The sequence below is a fragment of the Anolis sagrei genome, chromosome 2 (genome assembly GCF_037176765.1).
Source record: "Anolis sagrei isolate rAnoSag1 chromosome 2, rAnoSag1.mat, whole genome shotgun sequence".
NCBI classification, from domain to species: domain Eukaryota; kingdom Metazoa; phylum Chordata; class Lepidosauria; order Squamata; family Dactyloidae; genus Anolis; species Anolis sagrei.
The window spans coordinates 861,485-876,019 of record NC_090022.1 but is presented as its reverse complement, the minus strand read 5'-3'; the positions used below and the strand labels follow the sequence as shown (position 1 = coordinate 876,019).

The 14,535-nt window shown below is 47.0% G+C and overlaps 1 protein-coding gene across 21 annotated transcripts in view; it reads left to right on the top strand.

Moving 5' to 3' along the window:
- The window catches only part of LOC132764002 (zinc finger protein 214-like), a 353,977-nt gene that overhangs the window by 182,104 nt on the left and 157,338 nt on the right, over nucleotides 1-14,535 (top strand). The window contains exons 1-2 of one of the 21 annotated variants that reach the window (XM_067464893.1): nucleotides 7,247-7,346; nucleotides 9,965-10,028. The exons of 17 other annotated variants lie outside the window; for them this stretch is intronic. Coding sequence is in view for 1 of the 4 variants with exons in the window: in XM_067464900.1 (XP_067321001.1) it covers nucleotides 693-1,850 (1,158 nt within the window). In the remaining 3 variants the exon portion in view is untranslated. Of the gene's footprint in view, nucleotides 1-418; nucleotides 3,783-7,246; nucleotides 7,347-9,964; nucleotides 10,029-10,873; nucleotides 11,310-14,535 lie in introns of those variants that run through there. 3 more of the 21 variants (XR_010909369.1, XM_067464900.1, XR_010909366.1) reach the window with 3 other exon arrangements.

Below are 14,535 nucleotides of genomic sequence, written 5' to 3'. Positions count from 1 at the left end.
GCTCAGCTCACTTGGCAGGAGAGCCTCAATGAAATCCCTGCAAATGGGCTCCGAGGGCCAAAGAAGGGCTTGTAGTGGTAGGCCTCCCTCCTACCTCTTGAGCCATAGCACATCATCTCTGGCACTGTGTGTCCATCCTTCTGTCTCCTTTACACCCGTTCTCTCATGTACTGCTGCTAGGCTGAGTGCCTTCCACCCTATGCTTCTGCATCCCTATCTCCATTTTTGTGGTCTTGGTGTAGAAGTTTGCTTTGTATTTATTTATCTCTGATTTATTGGTGTCAGTGGAGGAGTTTGCATTTTCCTCTTTCTCCCTTCTTCTCCTGCATTGGCTACAACACCAAGCTATTGTTCTTATTGCTCAATGAGATATTTCTGTGCTCTGCTTCTGATAAGATTTCCCTCATTTCTCTGGCAGGTAACCCCTGAATGAACATTGAGAAGAACACTTCCCTTTGGCTTAGGTCAGGGATGAAATTACACGGCACTCACAAGAAATAAGTTGGAGAAGTTATATTTCAAGCTCCATTGCTGTGTATTAAAAGAGGAAAGGGAGGATTGTGCTGTAAACAGTGGGGCTTGGTAATTTATTTATTCAAATGGACTAGAGCAATACAAGGACTGAGAAGAGGAAATCAGGAGAACATATCTGTGATCTTTTGGCATAATATTAGAATCATAAATGTAAAAGAATGGAAAATCTCCATTCCTTGTCAAAATCACATACAGGGGAGAAGCGACATAACTGTATGGACTGTGGGAAATGTTTCACTGGGAGAAGTTCTCTTACTACACATCAACGAACTCACACAGGGCAGAAGCCATATAAATGCGTGGAATGTGGAAAGAGCTTTACTCAGAGTGGAGATCTGCGTACCCATCAAAGGACGCACACAGGAGAGAAGCCGCATAAATGCATTGAATGTGGAAAGAGCTTCAATCGGAGTGGTACTCTGCGTATCCATCAAAGAACCCATACAGGGGAGAAGCCACATAAATGCATGGAATGTGGAAAGAGCTTCAGTGAAAGTGGGGCTCTGCGTATCCATCAAAGAACCCACACAGGGGAGAAGCCACATAAATGTATGGAATGTGGAAAGAGCTTCAGTCGGAGTGGACATCTGCGTACCCATCAAAGAACCCATACAGGGGAGAAGCCACATAAATGCATGGAATGTGGAAAGAGCTTCAGTCAGAGTGGAGATCTACGTAAGCATCAAAGAACCCACACAGGGGAGAAGCCCCATAAATGCATGGAATGTGGAAAGAGCTTCATTCACAGTTCACATCTGCGTACCCATCAAAGAACCCACACAAGGGAGAAGCCACATAAATGCATGGAATGTGGAAAGAGCTTCAGTCAGAGTGGAGATCTACGTAACCATCAAAGAACCCACACAGGGGAGAAGCCACATAAATGCATGGAATGTGGAAAGAGCTTCAGTCGGAGTGGTACTCTGCATATCCATCAAAGAACCCATACAGGGGAGAAGCCACATAAATGCATGGAATGTGGAAAGAGCTTCAGTGAAAGTGGGGCTCTGCGTATCCATCAAAGAACCCACACAGGGGAGAAGCCACATAAATGCATGGAATGTGGAAAGAGCTTCATTCACAGTTCACATCTGCGTACCCATCAAAGAACCCACACAAGGGAGAAGCCACATAAATGCATGGAATGTGGAAAGAGCTTCAGTCGGAGTGGACATCTGCATATCCATCAAAGAACCCATACAGGGGAGAAACCACATAAATGCATGGAATGTGGAAAGAGCTTCAGTCAGAGTGCAAGTCTGCGTAAACATCAAAGAACCCACACAGGGGAGAAGCCACATATTGTATATACTTGAGTATAAGCCGACCAAATATAAAAGGGTCATCCAATTTAACCCAAAAATTGGGAAAACTTATTGACTTGAGTATAGGCCGAGGGTGGGAAATGCAGCAGCTAGTGGTAAATTTCAAGAATAATAATATAGATATCAATAAAATTACATTAATTGAGGCTTCAGTAGGTTAAATGTTTCTGAATAATTGCATAAAACTAATTTATGATAAGACTGTCCAACTCTGATTAAATCATTATTCTAACCTTCTTCAGTGGAAATTTTCTTATGTATCCTTCCAATAATAATAAATAGGGTAAAATAATACATGTAATAATAGCGTAAAATAAGTGTAATAATAATATCAGAGTAAAAGAAATGTAATAATAATAGAATAAAATTATAAATAACAACAATGATAATCAAAGTATTGCCATAGTTTATTCTAACTACAGTATACATTTTGGGAAAAGTGCTATGTGTATACGAATAATAAAAAGTGGGAAAGACTGACTTTCCCACTTGGGAAGTGGGTGGGAAAGAAGGACTGGAATCGGGGAAAAGTTGGAATGGAGTGTTTGAAAAGTTGGAGTGTTTGAAAAAGTGGGAAAATGAGGTGGAAAGGGGGTAGCTGGAAAAAAGTAAGACAGAATGGGATAGGAAGGGGGCAACTAGAAAAGGGGAAGATTCGGGTAGGAAAAGTGTGCTGGAAAAGTGGGGGAAAGACTGAGGAAGGAAGGGAGGAAGGCATTGTCTGCCTCATCCAAGGAGGGACCAAGCCTTGGGTCGCCTCTTCCTCCTCCCCCTCCCCCTCCTCCTCCTCTTCCCTTGAGTCCTGGCCTTGGATATACAAATAAGACATCCCCTGAAAATAAGCCATAGCATGTCTTCTTGAAAAAGAAATATAAGACAGTGTCTTATTTTTGGGAAAACACAGAGGGAGCAACTTTGTTTACTAGGATGCCATGGAGCCATGGCTTCAAAATACAAGGCAAGAGATTCCACCTGAACATGAGGAAGAACTTCCTGACTGTGAGAGCTGTTCAGCAGTGGAACTCTCTGCCCAGGAGTGTGGTGGAGGCTCCTTCTTTGGAGGCTTTGGAGCAGAGGCTGGATGGCCCTCTGTAGGGTGTGCTTTGAATGCCATATTCCTGCTTCTTGGCAGAAAGGGGTTGGACCGGATGATGGCCCACAACATCTCTTCCAACTCAAGGATTCTATGAAACGAGATTGGGACCTACTAATAATTCATGAGTTATAACAACGAGGGGACATTTGTTTATTGTGGGTTTTAGGAATGAGTTTACTATATTTAGAAACGGAAGAGTGAATATAGAACAGCATTTAAATTGAGTAAATACAAATAAAAATCAGCGTGCTGCAAGAGTTGTGTTGATTGGTTGTTCTCTTAGTTTTCTTCTTCTTATGTCGTTGTGTGTTGTTCAGTCTTTCATGTTTGTTAAGGATTCCTTTTTTAAAATCCTCAAATTGTAATTTGTATAAACATGCTTTTGTTTCTGGCCTTTGAATAAAAACTATTTTGAAAAACCAGAGTGTGATGTGGCAGCCACAAATGCCAATGTGATCCCAGGCTGTGCCAAGAGGAGACGTGGTGTCTACGTCCAAGGAAGTCACAGCCTCCTTTCTCCTGCTTTGCTCAGACCTCACCTGCAATCGCTCTGTCTCCCGTTCTGGGCAGCACAACTCAAGGCGGATATGGACAAGCCAGAATATCTCCAGAGACGGGCTGTAGGGAATGTCTGAAAAGAGCTGGGTGTGTTTAGCTTAGAGCAGTGGGTCTCACCCTGTGGGTCTCTCCCCAGGTGTTGTGGCCTACAACTCCCAGAAATCCCAGCCAGTTGGCCAGTTGTGAGGATTTCTGGGAGGTGAAGGCCAAAACGCATCTGGGGAGAGACCCACAGGGTGAGAAGAGAAGGAAGGGCTTCTTCCTCGGCGGGGGGGGGGGGGGGGAGGCAGCCACAGAATAGTTTTTTTGGGTTCATGTGTCCCCCCGACTGTCATGTAGAAAAAGATGGATAGGAATGCATGACACTCCCCTCCAGTGTGTAATGAGACAGTCTTAATAGACACGTGTTCACAGCACAACAATCTCAAGGGTTAAGACAACAGAGAAGATGGCGTGACAGGGACGGAATCTGGAGAGAAGGGTGGGAGCGGCTTGTATGTGCCCGTCCTTCTCTGCCATGCGGCTTGCTATCTGCCATTGGTTAGAGGCCGTAACAAAATAGCTAATTATAATGTATGTTTCATAAATGTTGATTAATGTTACGATGTAAGTGCAGGCCAGCTGATGTGTCGCCTGAGCTGAAGCGTTGCCATAGCGACGGAACCGGCTGTGAGAATGTGTCCAAGTTAGAGAAGCCAAAGGGGCGGAGCTAACTGCCACTCGGCCGGGGCAGGCGTTTGGAAAGAGCGCGTTTCTTTTAGTCAGCGGACAAGAGTGGAAGTTGGGTTCTGGTGTGTGGAGACCCTGAACCCGGGGGTTTAAGTCCTCAGCCTGTGTGTTTACAGAGTCAGTTGGGCCTCTTTAAATTAGGAATTAGCTCGTGAGCTCAGGGGAAAGCGGAAGGGAGAAAAAGGCAAGTGAGTGCCTCGAATTGTCAGTGAATCCTTAAATAAACATTTCCTTGATCAGTTCTTTATAATCAAGACTCGTGTCCATTTATTGAGAAGATTTACCTCAGAAGAAGGCGGCTGAAGATGTTAGAAGAAAGGATTCTGGTTGGGGTCATAATTAGTTACTCCTTCAAAAAAGTGCCTCCAGTAAAAACATTTAAAAAGTCAAAACTCAGCTCCACGCTCCACCACGACTTCAGTCTCCTCGTTGCCCTGGTTATTTATTTCGAACACTTTTACCCCGCCCTTCTCAACCCCTTTGGGGGGTGGGGGGACTCAGGGCGTCTTCCAATTGGCAACAATTCAATGCCACATAATAAAATACAAAACAGCAATTATAACAGTCAAAAGCATAAACTCACCCTCACGACCAAGGAATTCCTTCTAACACTCAGACACCATCTCTTCTTCTCCTTTCACTCCAAACCACGCCACCTGGTCCTTCCCATTGACCCCTCAGGACTGGATCTCTCTTCCAGTGGAGCACCCGTTGTGTGGGAGGGTTGAACGGGCAGACGGATATACGAGGAACACCAATTCAGTTGGAACCATAGGAGGAGGTTTGGAGAAAGAGTTTGACGTCTCCTTTGGAGGATGATTGGAAGTATTTTTAATGCAATGGTGTCTCAGTGGAACTTGGTGCCAGAGAGGCTTTCTCCGACGTCTAGGGGAAGTCCTAGGAAACGGTGGGAATGGGAGGAGAATGTTGGGGCATTTCACCCCCTGGAAGTGGAGTGGGCAGGTCAAAAGGCAACCTGGCAAAATGGGACAACCCAGAAGAATCCTCCACCGGGTGCGACCGTGGAGCAGAACAAGCAACTCTGCATCTGTGTGCTTGTCCACAGGGCCCTGCCTCATGCGCAGAGGAAGAAGGGTTCAGGGCTACAGACAATGCAGGTGCTGTTGCCTGTTTTTGGTCTCAAACTGTTTAGTTGCTTGTGCTTCCTCAATTTTATCAGTGTTATACTTATTTATGAAATGTTTTGACATGAAATAAATAAATCATATGTTGTGGTCTAGCAAAGAGCCCAGAAAGATCGGGGATGAAAGAGATGAAATGGGAAAGAATCACAACGGGACCAGAGTTTTCCTAGCTGGGGATGCTGCGCGATGAACTAGGCGAGAAGCATGGAAGGCGACTCCCCGGTTGGGTGATTGCAGCCAACCCCCCCCCCCCCAGCTATGGAAAGAACCTGCTATTCCGACGCAAGGAAGAAGAGTGGCTGGTGAAGATGCGTGAACCCGTGGAGAGGGACAAATTATTGTTATTATTGTTATACTACATTTATACCCCGCTGTTCTCACCCCAGTGAGGGACTCAGGGTGTGATGGTGACCAGGGAGAAGAATCCCTTGACTTGTCTCTAGAAAGACTGGGGGGTCTTTGTCTCTTCTTAGTGAGACTGAAGGGAAGCAGGACAGAAGCCCAACCCAACAGGCGGAGAGGGAGGGAGGGAGGGGCAGGGTTGTGGATTGGGTTGAGTAGGCATGGGATGGGAAGGTGTTCCATAACCGAGACTGGTTTGTGGTCAAAGGATGGTCTTAGTGGGGGGGGGGGGGGAGGGCTGTGTCAGTTCAGTTTGAGATACCTCATGGGAAAGGCGCCTTCCCTTCTTCTGTGGGGAATATTGGGGGGGGGGCTGCCCTTCCTTTCCCTCCCAAGGGACCCCCCCCCCTCTTCCCTCCAAAGAGATTTCCTCTTGTCCTGTTTCTGAGGGAGGAGGCCTCATCTTTTCTCGCCCTCAGGAGGGCCTTGAGACCCTTTCCGTTAGCTTCCTCCCCCCCCCCCCCCCCCACACACCCTCAGAGGCCTTCCTCTCCCTTCCTTCCTGGTCTAACAGGCTCTTCCCGGGCTTCTTCCTCCTGCAGATACACAGCTTTGCCCTCACAGAGCCTCCGCTCACACAACAAACTTACACCGGAGCTTCACACAGGAGCTTTACAGCAGAGGCCTTCTCACACTGAGGGCAACTAACACTGAGGCCTTCTCTCACTGAGGCCTGCTGAGCTACAGGCACACCTGCTTATATTGAACTGCATCCATGTAACCTTTTCAGAGCTTGGCTTGCATTTTTGTAATCAAGTCTACCTAGTGAATGTTTCATATTTCTGATACTGAGAGAGAGAGAGAGACTGAAGGGGAGAAGGACAGAAGCCCAACCCCATAAGAGAGGCAGGGAGGGAGGGCCAGGCTTGAGGATTGGGCTGAGTAGGCCTTGGATGGGAAGGTGTCCCATAACCGAGGCTGGTTTGTGCTCAAAGGATGGTCTTAGTGAGAGAGGGAGGAGGGCTTGGTGTCCTCCCCTCCCTCCCTCCCTCAGAATGGCAGGAATGGGCAGCAGCAGCAGCAGCCAGAGGGAGCATCTGCCCGGGAGGCCGGGTCTGCCTGGAGACTGGTGACGCGGCCAGCGGAGGCCCATTCCCATTGGCGCATCCCGGGAATTCTCTTTAATAGCGGCAGAAGAAGGAAGGAAGGAAGGGCGGAGGAGTTTCTGCCTGGAGACTGGTGACGCGGAGAGCGGAGGCCCATTCCCATTGGCGGATCCCAATGGGAAGGAAGGAAAGGCGGAGGGAAGCGCTCGGGAGGGGGAGTTTCTGCCCGGAGACCGGTGACGCCGGAGAGGGAGGCGAGTTCCTATTGGCGGGCCGGCGGGTGCTGAGCCTTCGGAGGAGAAGGAAGGAAGGAAGGGGGCGCTCTTGCTGCTGACTGGCCAGCGCCGCCAAGAAGCCCCGCCTCTCTCTGGGCACCCAGCCTGCCCGCGGCAGCCATGTTTGGTCTTGGCGGAAGTGCAGCGAGACAGGCCGGGTCCCTTTTCCTAGAGAGGCGAGGGAGGCTCGGGTGAGGCCTTTCCCCGTGAGGAGGAGGAGAGCCCTTCGAGTGGGGGTGAGTGGCCTTCTTGAGGGGCGGCCTCCTCGGCCTCGGAGCCCGCCTCTCCCTGCCTGCCTCCCCTTCCTTCCTTCCTTCCCCGAGGAGGACGAGGAGGAGGAGGAGGAAACCCAGGGGAGCGAGCGAGCGCCCTTCTCTCTCTCTCTCTCTCTCTCTCTGTGCCTGGTGGGGTCAGGATGGATGGCCTTTGGGGTGCCCCCCCCCCACCCACCCAGACTGCCTGGAGTTCGGAGGAGCTCCCTTCCCTCCCTCCCTCCCTCCCTTCCTTCTCTGGAGGGTTTAAGCAGAGGCTGGATGGCCATCTGTGAGGAGGGATCGGACGGAGTCTTCCTTCTTGGCAGAAGGGGGTTGGGATGGATGACCTCTCTCCTGCCCTGACCACCCTGGACACTGGGGAGGCTTTCCTGGGGGTCCAGCGGGGAGGGGGGGGGCTCCTCCTTCCTTCCTTCTCGGGAGGTCTCTCAGCAGAGGCTGGGTGGGCATCTGCCGGGAGGGCTTGTGTGGTGTCCTCCTCCTTCCTGGGCTGGGGGACCTTGGGAGCCTCTCCCAACTCTGTGTCTCTCCATTGATTCATTTACGACACCTCCATGCCACCCCGAAGGAGACTCAGATGCATTTGCATACAATATATTATATTATGCGCATACTACGGGATCAGTATGATATAGGACTCTATTGTACTCTACCATTGTATTGTAATATTACATGTCCTATAATATATATATTTATAATATCTTATTATTATTATTATTAGGATTATATTATATTGTATTACACCAATATTCCTGCTTCTTGGCAGAATGGGGTTGGACTGGATGGCCCATGAGGTCTCTTCCAACTCTTTGATTCTAGGATTCTACCAGTGGTTCTCAACCTGGGCTCCCCAGATGTTTTTGGCCGACAATTCCCAGCAATCCCAGCTCTTAGGATTTCTGGGAGTTGAAGGCCAAAACCACCTGGGGACCCCAGGTTGAGAACCACTGTGTTACTTTACAATATTATAAATATTAGATGTATACACAATATATTACATTATATTATAATAATCATTTAGTACAAGATCAGTATTATATATTACTATATTGTACTATGTTATTGTATTGTAATATCATTAGTAATATTACATGTATATATGTATACACAATGTATTACATTATATTATATTATTAGGATTATATTGTATTACGTTATGATATTATAAATATTATATGTATACACAATATGTTACATTATTCGCATAGTACAATGTCAGTATTATATATTACTATATTGTACTATGCCATTGTATTGTACTATTGTATCGGCTCTGGAACGCCCTTCCCATGGAGGTGAGATCAGCCCCCTCGCTGATGGTGTTCTGAAGAAGATTAAAAACCTGGATGTTCGGACAGGCATTTGGTTAATTCGGTGCAATGAATGTGATGATTACAGGATTGGTAATATGGACGACGAAACTGGATCACGATTTTAGTCATGAGATGCATTGGATTGTTATTGTTGTGCCAATATTGTGTATTATGCTTTTATGGTTTTAAATTGTATATTGTTGACTGTTGTATCTTGTTGTCAACCGCGTTGAGTCGCCAGCTAGGCTGAGAAACTGCGGTATACAAGTAAAGAAAAAATAAATAAATATTACATGTCCTATAAAATATATATTTACAATATTATATGATTATTAGGGTTATATTGTATTACATTATATTGTTATAAATATGATATGCATACACAATATATTACCTTATATTATTTGCATACCACAGAAGACAAGGTGGGACTGTCTTCCGGCCCCTCTCTCTTCACTCTGGCCCAGAGCAGCACTTGGTGCCCTGCGGTGATCGTGGGGGCCAGAGGGCAGTGTCGAAGGGGCCCCCTCCCCCCCTCCCTCAGGCAGGCACTGGGCAGCCCTTCATTCCTCCCCCTTGGAGCCCCCCTTCCTCCCTTCCTTGCCCAAAGCAGACCCTTCAGGGGGGGGGGGACGGATGGAGGATGGGCCCAAGGAATGAGCCTGGTTGGGGGGTGGGAGAGGAGAGGGAGCCCCTTCCCCCAATTAGGGGGCCAGGGCAAAGAGTGAGACCTGCCTGGTGTGCCCACAAATAGGAAAGACAGAGAGGGAGAGGTTGGCCTTCCACGCTCTTCAAGGAAACCACTGGGAGCCATGTCGCTGGAACCGAGGCTCACGGAACTGGCTTTGCCCAGCTTGGAATGCTGAAGCCTCGGCCTGGATCCGCACTTCCCTCTCTCCCAGGATCTGGCCCCACATCCTCTGCCTTGAACTGGATTCTGTGAGTCTGCGCAGCCAAATAACCCGGGATCAGATCCTGAGAGACAGGGCGTGTGGACGTTGCCTGAGAGACGCAGCACGAATTCTTTGCCCTGGGAAGCCGGGTTTCTCCTTCCATTTTTCCTTCTTCTTTGCCCCCCCCCCCCCCTTCTCATCCTGCTTTCCCAGTTTCCATTGTCCTTCTTTGGGGGGCTGCTGGATAATTCTTCAAAATGGCATTTAGTTGATCCAGTTTGCCTTTGGCACTCTTGATTAATCCATCCAGAATTTCCAGTGGTTTCATAACTTTTAGCCAACATCTTCTTATGTTGTTTTCCTTTCTCCATTTTAGGAAGTTTCCACTGCACGTTGGATTTCTCCTTTGAGCGCTTTTATCTCACAGGTGTCGTATTTTGGTAAGTTTTCAAGGAAGTGTCTTTTGCAAACAAGCTCCTGTATTTGGCAATGCTTCAGGAAGACGTTTGATAAATCAATGAGTTGTTCTGCCTTCTCTTGGATTCAAGGCCACGCTGAAATCCCTTCCTCCTTTCCTTCCTCTTTTCTCTCTGATCCAGAAAATGAGAAATCAAGATTGCGTTGAGACTGGGCCTCTTGCGTCACAAGAAGAACGGCACTTTATCTTTTATGTCAAAAATCAAGCTTTCCCATTCTTTCTTGTTTCTCCTCTCCTTCCTTCCTTCCGTCCGTCCGTTCTGTTTTCTGGGTTATCTCTTTGTCTATATCGGTTAGAGAACCCTGCTCGTATGCAATAGCGTAACAGTGTTTATCGTTATAATCAAATACTTGCCGGTAGAGAGTCACTCCTTCGTTGTTTCCTTTCCTCCTCCTCCTTTCCATAGTCTTTGATTCCAAAAGGAGATTTTGAGGGAAGGGGATCAGGTTGGGAAAGTGGGTCGGGGGTTGGCAGTAGAGCTGAAAACACCTGCAACGATAATGTGCGTTTACATCTCTCCTCCTTGCTTCCCCCCAATGGGGATCCATCTAGGGCAGTGGTTCTCAACCTGGGGGTCCCCAGATGTTTTGGCCTTCCACTCCCAGAAATCTTAACAGCTGGTCAACTGGGTGGATTTCTAGGAGTTGTAGGCCAAAACACCTGGATGGACACAGGTTGAGAACCACTGATCTAGGGAGCTGGAATCCCCTAGGAGACCCCCAAATCCCATGGCTTCCCCCATCGACACCACTGTTGCCCATTTTGCAAAGGTCCGCCCTTCTCCTTGGCTTATTTATGTGTAGCCAGGTGAACTCCTGCCCTCGTTTTGAGCTCATTGGAGGCACTAATCTTGCTAACGACTACGGACAGAGCGTTTCATCATTTAGTCTCCTGCCATTCCTAAACTTGAAGTCCAAGTTGAGGTCTTTGAATATCGAATGTTTCTAATTAGACATCCATACATCAGTATTGTTTGCCAGATTGGATGCTCTGAGGAAGGCCACGTGACTTGCAGAACGGGTGCCACACGTGGGGTCAAGCCAGGCTGCGTTCTGGCTAAGTCATGTTCTCGTTATGTCATTGCGCAAGGGGGGGGAGCTTCCGGGGCTCCTTTCTCCCTCGTTTTTTGAGCTGTCGGGATGAAACTTGCTACAATGGGAGACCACATTGACCACTCTTAGCCCCTCCCTCCCCCAAAGTTTCAGAATGTTCATCTCATTCACGGATTTTGGGGAATTTTTACCAACACAAACTGAACAATACTATTTAATTGGAAGACCCCAGAGGCCATGCAGTCCAGACCCCTTCTGCCAGGATGGAAAAGCACACTCAAACCTCCCCAACAGATGCCCATTCATTTATTTATGACATTTATAGCCTCCCTCCCACCCAGAAGGAGACTTATTCAGTCTTTGAAATAACAACAACAACAGCAATAATAGGAAACCTGTTGGGTTGATTCAACCCCCAACAATCCCTTTCTATCTCTCAATCCCTTTAGAGAACGAACACGGGTTTTCCCCAGCACAACTTTTAGGGAGGAGTAGGAGGCGGCACAAGGCAGTCGGGAATTCTGGGAAATGTAGTTTGTGGAAGAGAATGCAAAAGGCTCCACCCTAAACTACATTTCCCAGAACTCTGCTCGCTTCCTGTGGAAGAGTGGAAGTAAGTCCCCACTTTTTCCCCACATTTCCAACATTTATTACTTTGGTTTTTATAGCGTCTTGCTAGCTTCTCTGGTGTGCCAACGGAAAAACATTTTGTACCAATTTTCTATTACTTTTATAGATCTTGAGTATTTTGATTTAAGTTTCCCCCATTCCTCTGATAAGATAGAGCGGTCAATATCCTTAGCCCATTGAATCATATTTTCCTGTATCTGTTCTGTTTCCGTGTTCCATTCTAATAGTTTTGGTACATTATCTTTATTATTATTTCTCTCTCTCGACATTATTATTATATCCCATACCGATTCTTGTGTTGTCAATCCGTCTCTTTTGACTTCCTTGTAGCTGTCCATTATTTGTTTATATTGGAACCAAGATAGATTTTTACCCTCGTCTTAACTCATTGAGTGGTTTTAGGATCCAAATATTATTTTGCTTCCTCGGAAGATGTTTATAGGTCTACCATGTGTGCATGGAGATTTCTCTTCTGTGGGGACCCTCAACTAGGGAAAGCCAGAGCAGCCTTTCCATATCCAATCTTCCTTGGTATTTTCCCCATCTCCTTAATAGAGCTGCCCTGACAAAGGGGTTGGAGACGTTCTCCTCTACCTTTTGGTCCCAAAGGAACGCGTGACACCCTCAACGAAAATCACACCCTTCTAGACTTAGAAAAAGATACTACAAAATTTATCTGGAAGGGAAAGAAAGCAAGGTTCTGAGTTGGGATGCGAGGAAGCGAGATCTAGGCAGGGAACGCTTTGCAACCTGAGCCTTTTCTGTGCTGACCATATTGTTAGAAGTCTTCCTTTGCAAAGGCTGGATGACACTCTGAACACACTGCAGATCAATCAATCTCATACAAAGAATCGTGGCCCACTCTCCCCTCTTTGCAGGGCTTGTTCTTTGTTGGGCAAGTGTTAAATTACTTCTCAGCAGGCAAAGGCTCTTCTCAATAGGACCGCTCTTTCTCCTTTCTTCTCCGGCATTGGCTACAACACCAAGCTATTGTTCTTGTTGTTCAATGAGATATTTCTGTGCTCTGCTCCTGATAAGATTTTCCTCTCGTTTCTCTGGCAGGTAACCTCTGAATAAACCTTGAGAAGAACACTTCCCTTTGGATTAGGTCAGAAATGAAATTACACAGCACTCACAAGAAATAAGTTGGAGAAATTATATTTCAAGCTACATAGCTGTGTATTCAAGGAGAAAAGGGAGGAATGTGCTGGGAAAAGTGGGGCTTGGTAATTTATTAATTCAAATGAACTACAGCAATACAAAGACTGAGAAGAGGAAATCAGGAGAAGATATCTGTGACCTTCTGGGATAATATTAGAATCATAAATGTAAAAGAATGGAAAATCTCAATTCCTTGTCAAAATCACACACAGGGGAGAAGAGACATAACTATATGGACTGTGAGAAATGTTTCACTGCCAGAAGTTCTGTTACCATACATCAACGAACACACACAGGAGAGAAGCCATATATATTCATGGAATGTGGAAAGAGCTTCAGTCAGAGTGTACATCTGCGTACCCATGAAAGGACGCACACAGGAGAGAAGCCACATACATGCATGGAATGTGGAAAGAGCTTCAGCCACAGTGGACATCTGCATTCCCACCAAAAGACCCATACAGGGAAGAAGCCATTTAAATGCATGGAATGTGGAAAGAGCTTCACTGAAAGTGGGACTCTGCGTAAGCATCAAATAACCCACACAGGGGAGAAGCCACATAAATGCATGGAATGTGGAAAGAGCTTCAGTCAGAGTGGACATCTGCGTATCCATCAAAGAACCCACACAGGGGAGAAACCACATAAATGCATGGAATGTGGAAAGAGTTTCAGTCTGAGTGGACATCTGCGTACCCATCAAAGGATCCACACAGGGGAGAAACCACATAAATGCATGGAATGTGGAAAGAGCTTCAGTGACACTGGACATCTGCGTACCCATCAAAGGACCCACACAGGGGAGAAAGCACATAAATGCATGGAATGTGGAAAGAGCTTCAGTCAGAGTGGACATCTGCGTACCCATCGAGGGACCCACACAGGAGAGAGGCCATATACATGCATGTTATGTGGAAAGGGCTTCAGTCAGAGTGGACATCTGCGCACCCATCACAGGATCCACACAGGGGAGAAGCCACATAAATGCATGGAATGTGGAAAGAGCTTCAGTGAAAGTGGGACTCTGCGTACCCATCAAAGGACCCACACAGGGGAGAAACCACATAAATGCATGGAATGTGGAAAGAGTTTCAGTCTGAGTGGACATCTGCGTACCCATCAAAGGACTCACACAGGGGGGAAGCCACATAAATGCATGGAATGTGGAAAGAGCTTCAGTCTGAGTGGACATCTGCGTAACCATCAAAGAACCCACACAGGGGAGAAGCCACATAAATGCATGGAATGTGGAAAGAGCTTCAGTCGGAGTGGACATCTGCGTAACCATCAAAGAACCCACACAGGGGAGAAGCCACATACATGCATGGAATGTGGAAAGAGCTTCAGTGAAAGTGGGAATCTGCGTATCCATCAAAGAACCCACACAGGGGAGAAGCCACATACATGCATGGAATGTGGAAAGAGCTTCAGTGAAAGTGGGAATCTGCGTATCCATCAAAGAACCCACATAGGGGAGAAGCCACATAAATGCATGGAATGTGGAAAGAGCTTCAGTCAGAGTGGGAATCTGCGTAACCATCAAAGAACCCACACAGGGGAGAAGCCACATAAATGCATGGAATGTGGAAAGAGCTTCAGTCGGAGTGGACATCTGCGTACCCATCA